General features: G+C 36.4%; 1 protein-coding gene across 1 annotated transcript in view; it reads right to left on the bottom strand.

Moving 5' to 3' along the window:
* Positions 1 to 10213, bottom strand: part of LMBRD1 (LMBR1 domain containing 1) — a 131971-nt gene that overhangs the window by 29311 nt on the left and 92447 nt on the right. The window contains exons 10-13 of the mRNA XM_044917714.1: positions 4256 to 4320; positions 3811 to 3913; positions 3162 to 3266; positions 673 to 822 (exon numbers count right to left, since the gene is read on the bottom strand). Coding sequence (XP_044773649.1) covers positions 673 to 822; positions 3162 to 3266; positions 3811 to 3913; positions 4256 to 4320 — 423 coding nt within the window. The remainder of the gene's footprint in view (positions 1 to 672; positions 823 to 3161; positions 3267 to 3810; positions 3914 to 4255; positions 4321 to 10213) is intronic.

The raw sequence follows: 10213 nt of genomic DNA, 5'->3' as shown, positions 1-10213 counted from the left end.
CCCAAAGGCTGATGGCATCGTGTATGACAGGGACGTGGCTGGTTTTGTTTTTAACTTTTATTTTTCTGGGAAACTCTCTCTCTCCTTCTATTCTAAATGGAAGCCTTGCTGGATAGAGTATTCTTGGCTGTAGAGTTTTTCCTTTTAGCACTTGGAATTTATCATGCTGCTCCCTTCTGGCCTGCAGAGTTTCTGCTGAAAAACCCACTGATAGCCATATGGGGTTTCCCTTGTATGTCACTGCTTTCCTTTGTAACACTACAAATAAAATATTTTTAAAGAATCTCCTGTGGAATTCACAGTACTGATGACCAGACATACTTTGCTCATCAAAACTTTTTGGGGAGCCATATTAACAAAACTACTTAAAATATTATTTTAGGGAAAATACTATGAGTTTTAACAAAGTGCTGAGATAAAGTTCAGTAGCTTAGCATCATGGGAGCCATTTAAGGAACTATAATAATAAAATTCAGTGTTACTAAAAAAAAAAACTTGTATGAAACAAACATAAATATGCTCAAAAAATGGGAGTGAAAAACCTGTTTTAGTGATATTAAACTTGATCTGATGAGCTATTATCTTATGCCAACCTTCACAAATTAAAATTTGGTTTTAAATACCACTCTCTTTAAAATACCAAAATAATGAAGTTTAAAATTTTGTACTTACCTCTATTAAGTAATTTTGGCTTCCATACATGACATATTGGGGAGCAAGACTATAAATCATGTAGCTGGTGTGAAGGACAATAAGCAGAAGTATCATGCAAAGAAATAAGAGTGCCTGGGGCCTGGTTCTACCTCTTCTAATTTTATATAGCTGGAAAGAAAAAAGTAACAATATTTCAGCAATATGCTTTATTTGTAAGGCACTAAGTTCTGCTTGTGTGTTAGAGGTAATGAATACAGTTCAGCCAACCATTTCTTTTTCTAAAATAAATATTAAGAATTCCTAATCATTTCAAATGATTATGACAATGACAGACAATTCTTTCTCTGTAAAGCTTTTAGTTTTACATTTATGGTTATTTTAAAATCACAGCAAAGCATCTATATTCAAAGGATTCTATAAATGATCCATGAAAATCTCAAGACCTAGAGAATATATTATATGTTAGTATTCACCTGGTTTGTTTCCAGACAAATCTTCTAAATTTATTATGTAATAGCATCTGTTAGAAGTTTATAGAGCTAAGAAGAATTATGAACAACCACTAATGCTACCTAAAGATTAGAGGAATGAGTTTAAACTACAAGTATTACTAATATATTTGTGGTTTTACATAATATTACTACACAAGAACAGACATGTCATGCATTTATAAATACTCATTTCTGTGAGATACTCATGACATCCTCATATTATACTCTGTTATAAATTCTAGTTTATCATAATTTATATTAATCTGACTGTAAATACTTTCATATATATTTATACTAAAGGGAAACTAAAATGTGATAATAAATACAATAAGCCAGAGGACTTGCTTCATTTCAATGGCAGAGCACATTTGTATTTTAGCAACTAAGAAATCATTACCCTGTTTTATTAACAGATTTTAGTACAACAGAGAGTAAAAGAACTATCCAAATCTGGATAGGATGACAATATGAACACCTAAAAATTGAGATTTCCCAGTTTCCCTTACATCTAGTTGTAGCTAACAGTGATAAAATATTAAACATCAAAAGGAAAGAAGTCTGCTGCGGACTTTTGGGAAAATGTTGCTTTATTGATAGTAAGTATTTTTTTTAATGGAACATGAACAGGATAAATGAAGCTGTAGCAGCCATATTACAATCATGAGGGAGAAGCCAAGAGCATTACAGAGATATTGGACTTGACATTTTTGAGGTACAAAGCAATGCTAGATTTTTAAAAATTTTCACAGCAAGAAATCTTTTATTAGTTCAAACCACTATTTAACTGAGTTTTCTTTTACTCACATATGGAAGTAATCCCTACCCGAATTATCTTCATTTTGAAAAAAAATTTTTTTTAGATTTATTTATTTATTTGAAAGAGACTGAGAGAGAGAGAGAGCATGAACAGGGGGTAGGAGCAGAAGAAGAGGGAAAAGCAGACTCCCTGCTAAGCAGACAGCCTGATACGGGGCTTGATCCCAGGACCTAGAGATCATGACCTGAGGTTGAAGGCAGATGCTTAGTCGACTGAGCCACCCAGGTGCCCCTTGAAATTCTTAATTTATCTCAAAATGAGTGTAAGAAGAAAATAACCCTTCTCCAATCATATAGCAATTTTAACTTCTAGCAGGAAGGGCCATCTATTGAGCTACAGTGTATTCATTTGTACTTCAATGTGTTTCCATGCAGCCAAACACTAAAGAAAATAATGTAACTTCTAGACCAGGGTTTCTCAACCTTGGCACTATTGACATTTTGGGCTGGTTAAATCTTTGTTATGAGAGGCTGCTCTGTGCAATCCAGAATGTTTAGCAGAATCTCTGGTCTCTACCCACTAGACACCAATAGCACCCACTAGTTTTTTGGGTTGTTGTTGTTGTTGTTTTACTGTGGAAGGAGCCGAGATGCCGTTCAACAGATGAATGGATTAAGAAGACGTGGTACATGTATACAATGGACTATTATTCAGCCATCAGAAAGGATGAATACCCACCATTTGCATCGACATGGATGGAACTGGAAGGGATTATGCTAAGTGAAATAAGTCAATCACCCACTAGTTTTAACAACTGAAAATATCTCCAGACACAGCCAAATGTATGCAGGGGGCAAACTTGCCCATTTAAAAACCACCACTTAGGCAAAAAGCACCTTTATGCTAACGTGAAGTGAAAAAGCTAGTACTTCAGGGCGCCTGGGTGGCTCAGTTGTTAAGCGTCTGCCTTCGGCTCAGGTCATGATCCCAGGGTCCTGGGATCGAGCCCCGCATCGGGTTCCCTGCTCCGCGGGAAGCCTGCTTTTCCCTCTCCCACTCCCCCCTGCTTGTGTTCCTGCTCTCGCTATCTCTCTCTCTGTCAAATAAATAAAATATTTAACAAAAAAAAGAGAAAAAGCCAGTGCTTCCTTTTAATATCAGGATATTTACAACTTTTATATTATAAATCTAAGTTAACTTGGAGATGGAGCTTATGTACAAAATGATGAAAAAGATCAAAATAATATTGTTATACTTACTCTAACCCAAAAGAACCATATGCCAATATTTCGAATTCCCGCCATTGAAGTAAAAATAAAGTACATAATAATAATTGTTATAAGAACATAATCAAGAGGAAACACCTGAAAAAAAATAAAATTTAATTTAATGCACAAACAATAGGGGTTCTAGAAGTCATATAAAATTATGAAAATGAAACTTCATTATTCGTATTTGACAAATGTTTAAAATATCAGCCTTGATTTTGATAGGCTACTATGATAATACCAAAAAAAAAAAAATCCTCCAAAAAACAATTACTAAATTGTTACAAATTGCTTAGTACCATTATCCTAATAAAAATCCTATAACAAATTAAACTAAAATTACATTTATACATGGAATAAAAGACTTCATTAAAAATTAAAAATAGGAATTGATTGGAAACGTTCATCTTAGGTATTATAATGTATCCCAAATCAAATTATGTATAAGAGTTCAGCAATATATCAATATAATCTTTAAAGTAATATATCAATGTGGAAGTTACACGTAAATGAAGAACCAAATCAGCAAAGGGCACAAGCATATATTGCCAAATATTAATAGTTTGTTAACATAATAATGTGACAGAGTGTGAGAATGTTTGCTAAAGAATAAAATGACTGATTTTTTTTTTTTACTCACTGTTTGTAGTACAGGCAAAAGCATATTCAGTGGATTACTCAGGTTAGCTCCAAAAATTATAAAACCAGAATCTATTCCAGCTGAATGAAGGGCTTTATCCAAACTAAAATAACAACAAAAATTATGTGAATTTATATGTTATACTAGCATATTTTCAATTAACTTAGAAAAAATATCATAAGTTAAGCATGCAGATTGAACAGAGTCAAAGAAAACCATGGGTAACAAATTAAACCTCATTTAAATATCTTACAGATACTGTTCAACTGAAATAGAACAAAGAAATACTGTCTATTATTGCACATTTTTAGTCATTCTTTGAGTTAATGCTGTAGAATACAAGTAAAATAGCTACAGATGAATACGCTACACTAATGGAATCAAGTATGGAAAATGTATAACATCACAGGATGTGTGCTTCAGAAAATATGTATACTACACTTACTTTGACAGGAAGAGAGAAATTATAAACAGCAAAGCAACTAAGATGAAAAATATTCCCCAAATGATCTAAAAGTAAAAAAAAAAAAATTCATTAAAATACAGTTCTAGAAGTTGATATTAAAAGCACAAAACCGTTACACTCAGTATGAATTGCAAGCATGTGACAATGATCTAAATAAAATGATCCAAGATATATTGTAATTTAGTATATAATCCTAGACATTTGTCATCTAAATTTTCATTATGAGACTGTTTGACTGAAAACACATACTCAAGAGACAAAGTATTTAAAAGTCTTCATTAGTAAGTAAACAAATGAGACTCTGCTAGGTCATATAAAAGGTTTATATTCAGTTACAATGAAATATAAACTTCAAAGATAACTGAAAAGTACATTAAGGGGTGCCTGGGTGGCTCAGTCATTAAGCATCTGCCTTCGGCTCAGGTCATGATCCCAGGGTCCTGGGATCGAGTCCCACATCGGGCTCCCTACTCCACGGGAAGCCTGCTTCTCCCTCTCCCACTTCCCCCTGCTTGTGTTCCCTCTCTCACTGTGTCTCTCTCTGTCAAGTAAATAAATAAAATCTTAAAAAAAATAAAAATAAATTTTAAAAAGTACATTAAGACTTACATACACATACAAAAAACCAAAACCATGAAAGTCATCAGGTTATATAAACCTGTTATTAAAAAAGGGAAGTTGGAACATTTCCCACAGAATTTTTAAACACATATACACATACACACATACATATGTATATACATACATATATACACACATGCACATACATACATACAATTTATAGCTTTTGTCTACATGTTTTGTGTATATATATATGTGATATATACATATACATATATATGTATATATCACATAACCATGGCCCAGAAAAGTCTGTATAACTGCTACTATTCCTGAAATATAGAGTATTAGTAGCACTGAAGAAACTGTCATGTTAAATAATACTTCTGGGAAGAAACGTATTAAGCATTGTAATTGGTAGAATACATTTCCTTCTCCCATATGAACTTTGTATTAGAGATAGTAGAAAACAAGCAAAAATTTTTTGGAACCTGGTCTCTAAGGAATAAAAAAGGGCTGAAACCTATATTAGTAATAACCCAGGCTCTTTTTTTCCCTGACATCTTCCTTAAGTTCTTGCAACGAGTAGGCTGAACAGTCCACAAAGAGCAAAAAAAAGAAGATTCTGATTAAGCACAGTTAAGTGTTTTTGGCTTCCCTTTGGACTGGAATTGATAGGAATAGATGGAAAATATCATGTATGTGAGGGTATTTTTCATCTTATTCCACATAATTGCTCAAATTTAGAATTCTGCCAGGATAAATGAAGTAAAATAGTAACACATCATCCTACCCCACATATAAAGATGAATTTTGGAATAAATTTTAGGCTGAGTTCTAGGAAATTCTTCAGTTCTGAAAGAGTGCCTCTGGAGCCACTGGGAAAGAAAATTGGCAAGAGAGGACCAAAAAGGATATAGTCATTACCTGAAATAGAAAACACTGCTTGTACCCATTTTACATACTGGAATTTCACATGAGAATTCATTTATTTAAAAAGGTATCACTGCTGGTATGCCTGGGTGGCTCAGTCTGTTGAGTAGCTGACTCTTGACTTCAGCTAAGTCATGATCTCTGGGTCGGGTCATGGGCTCGAGCCCCATATCAGGCTCCCTGCTCAGCATGGAATCTGCTTGTCTCTCTCCCTCCCCTTCTGCCCCTGACCCACACTTGCAGTCACACGCTCTCTCTTTCTAAAAGAAATAAATCTTAAAAAAAAAAAAAGGTCTCATTGCTAAGGAAGTTTGAAGTGACTCCACAGTAACAAAAGTTCATTAGTAGAAGGTATAAAGGAGCTTATACAATCTTTTTCTACTAGATTTGAGCACCTTTATTCGATACCAAGGTGAATCAGAAGACAATATAATTACACTGAGGATCTACAACTAAAACATATTATTTCCTAACAGACTGCTAATAAGAAATAGCTTGTAACATGAGGACGTATAACTGCCAGATGCCAATTAGTAGTACAAAGGCCTAACACAAATAGCAGAAGTTAAAATTCCCTTTCCCTGATGTCCATTTGGGGAGAGAATAAAAAAGGAAAAAAAATCTGGGACTATTTTCCCAACCTGTTAGGATGAATGACCCACAGTTAAACTGTTTAATCACAGCTACCTAATAGAATACAGAATGTAAAAACTGTAACTTTTATAAAAACCAAGAAAACAACATATATAAATGAGAACTTAAATTAGCACTTCCAGAATCTTGTCAATGATGACCACCTTGAACTGACCTAAATATTCCACTCTTAGCTATAATGTCAATTTGAAATAAAGATTAAGCTATAGAGGTGACATCAGTAAAGAGAGAGGGATAAGAACCTCTGAAAATCCTCTCCTCCATAAAAGCAATGAAAAAACTGACATAAATTGTCAGAATCAACTTTTTCAACACTAGGGAAATTTACCAAAGCCATGCAACAATTCAAGGACATTTATCCAAGAAAAATGACTGAATCTCAGTAAGAATACAGAGCATTATGGCATTTTAACTTGTTGTAGTCCCAATCACTTCTCTCTAGTGTAGTGTAGCCTTGAAAGATAGCCTGTAAAAACCAGAAGCCGAGCAGCCACCTGAGGAAACAGAAAGGGAATAGAGCTCTTTCAAAGTCTCATTCCCAGAGAATTGTTATTATTTGACTTGCTGGGTAATTCCATGGAAGATCTCACTTGCAAGGCCGTCTGTGTGACAAGAACTGGAGCTCATACAATACAAAACTTTTTCTCCAGGAGTGTCTGTCAAAAAATTACAGGCAACCAATAACATTATGGCCACAAGAACTGGTCAGTAACAGGCAAAAAATAAACTAACCAAAAAGATTAAAATGGAAACCTAGGAAAGGAGATGTCCATAGAGGCTTTGAAAAATTTCCACATATTCCTGGGAATGTAGAAGGCCCTATACATGCCCAGGGCTGTGTGCATACTCAGCAAAGATCTGAGAAGGTTTAAACTCCCACTTCTGATTAACCTTGAGGCTCTGCACAAGCAGGAAGTGAAGGCTAAGGCATAGTTGCAAAGTGCCTGCCTGAGTGTTGAAGTAGTATCTCAAAACACATACACTGCCCTTCAGCAAAGATTAGGAGGCTTATTGGTTTGAGGTTCAATGATTGGTTCAATCATTAACTAAGCTAACCAAGCAGAGACTTCAGTGACCACATACAACAAAGAATATAGACTTCACAGAATTAGTTCACAAAAGTCACAAAACAAACAGCAAAGAATAATAATAGCAAACCTGGGGAGAGGGGGGAATCTGATCTCCAGAGTTACCACATTATATCATTTAAAATTTCCCAGGTTTTAAGAAAAAAAATTAAGAGACATGCAAAGAAACAAGAAAACATGGTCAACACAGAGGGGGGAAAAAAATCAATAGGCAATGTCTTTGAGAAAGCCCACTGGATTTACCAGACAAAAACTTTAAATCCAGTGTTTTAAATGTGTTCAAAGAACTAAAGAAAATCATGACCTAAGAACTAAAACAAAATATGAAAACAATGTCTCACTAAATAAAGAGAAATTATAAAAAAGAAGTGAATTGAAATTCTGGAGTTGAAATGGCCATGAACATTTCACCAGAGGGTTAAACAGCAGATTTGAGCAGGACAGAAGGAAAAAAATGATCGAACTTGAAGATAAATCAACTGAGATGATCAAGTCTGAGGAAGAGAAAGAAAAAAACAATGAAATAAAGTGAACAGAGCCTCAGACACATGTGACACCATGAAGCATAAGTTCAATGGGATTCCCAGAAAAAGAGGAGGTAAAAGGGCAAAAGGAATAAGAAATAATGGGCAAAAGCATTCTAAATTTGATGAAAAATAACCTATGTATCCAAGAAACTCAACAAACTCCAAGAGGAATAAATTCAAAGACATCCACACCTAGACATGCATCTATGTAGGGAAGGGCAAATCAGATATCTTGAAAGAAGCAAGCAGGAAGAGATCATCATGTAAAACAGATTCTCAGCAAGATTAACAACTAATTTCCTATCAGAAACCATGCAGGCCAGAAAACAGTGGGAAAACAATTTAGATACACCTAGAATAAATGAACAAATTCCTAGAAAGACACAAATTACCAAAACTGATTTTTAAAAAAAGAAAATCTGAAGAGATCTATAACAAGAAAAGTGACTGAATAAGTTATCAAAAACTTCCCACAATAAAAGCCCAAAACAAGATGACTTCACTAGTGAATTTTACCAAAGGTTAAGAATTAACACTAACTGAGAGACTGCTGGGTAGATGGCAGAGTAGGAGGACCCTGGACTCACCTCTAGCCACGTGGCTGCCTAGAGAGCACCCACATTGGCATAAATAACCCAGAAAGCAACTGGGAAGCTGGCAGAACAGACTCTTCACAGCCCGGTATAGACAAGAGGCCACAGTGAAGCAGATCCACCCCCTCTGATCGCTCTTGGCAAGATCCCATCAAAGCAGTGCCATAAGCCTGGCAGTGTGCGTGCAGCCCAGACCAAGGGTCTAGCACCACTCCAAAGTGAGTCCTGCTCCAGGGAGAGGGGAAGATAACCACACACCAATCTGACTGTGACCCCAGCAGTGGGCTGGGCACAGGCAGCTGGTCTGACTGCAGGCCCCACCCACCAACAAAAGCTTCTCAGGGGACAACACAGGGAAAGTGCCTGCAGTTTGGTGTTACTTCATCTCTGGCGAACACCTGGTCTGACTCAACTCAAGCCCAAGGCAGTCCCGGACCACCCGGACTAATACCACGGGCACCAGACTGCCCACAACAGGCAGAGAGCCATCACAGGCTGGACTGAAGGCAAACACATCTCAGCCACAACAGTAGGACCCCTGTAGCAACACATACAGGACACACCCCCTGATGCACCATTTTCTGGTGAAAAGGAGACATTGTGCTGCAGGACCTCTTCTTCATAAAGCCACTACTTTCAAGTGCGGGAGATGTAGCTGACTTTCCTAACACAGAGAAACAGACACAACAATAGACAGAATGAGGAGACAGAGGAATATGTCCCAAATGAATGAGTGGAACAAAATCAGAGCAGGAAACTTAAGCGAAATGGAGATAAGTAATATGTCTGACAGTAATTTAAAGTAATGCTCATAAAGATACTCATTGGACTTGAGAAAAGAGTGCAGACCTCCATGAGACCCTCCACCAAGAGACAGGAGATGTAAAAAAGAACCAATTAGAGCTACTGGACTCACTAAATGGAAATAAAAACAGACTACCTGGAATAAATAGCAAACAAGAGGAAGCAGAAGAACAGATCAGCCACTTGGAGGACAGAGTAATGGAAAGGAATCAAGCCGAGCAGATGAGAGGGGGAAAAAATACGCAAAATGAGAATAGACCCAGGGAACTCAGCGACACTTGTCAAGCATAACAGTCGCATGATAAGGGATCCCAGAAGGAGAAGAGCGACAAAAGGGGGCAAAAGATTTGTCTGAAGAAATAAGAGCTAAAAACTTCCTGAATCTGGGGAAGGAAAGAGAAATCCAGATCCAGGAGGCACAGGCAGCCCCCAACAAAACCAACTCAAAGAGGTCTGCATCAAGACACAAAGTAAACAAGATGGCCAAAAGTAGTGATAAAGAGAGAATTTTAAAAGCAGCAAGAGAAAGGAAAGAAGTGACATACAAGGGAAACCCCATTCGGCTATCAGTGGGTTTTTCAGCAGAAACTCTGCAGGCCAGAAGGGAGCAGCATGATAAATTCCAAGTGCTAAAAGGAAAAACTCTACAGCCAAGAATACTCTATCCAGCAAGGCTTCCATTTAGAATAGAAGGAAAGATAGAGTTTCCCAGAAAAATAAAAGTTAAAAGCAAAACCAGCCACGTCCCTGTCATACACGATGCCATCAGCCTTTGGG

Source organism: Neomonachus schauinslandi, chromosome 8 (assembly GCF_002201575.2).
Source record: "Neomonachus schauinslandi chromosome 8, ASM220157v2, whole genome shotgun sequence".
NCBI classification, from domain to species: Eukaryota; Metazoa; Chordata; class Mammalia; order Carnivora; family Phocidae; genus Neomonachus; species Neomonachus schauinslandi.
The sequence above is the reverse complement of the archived record's forward strand: the minus strand, read 5'-3'. Positions and strand labels throughout refer to the sequence as shown.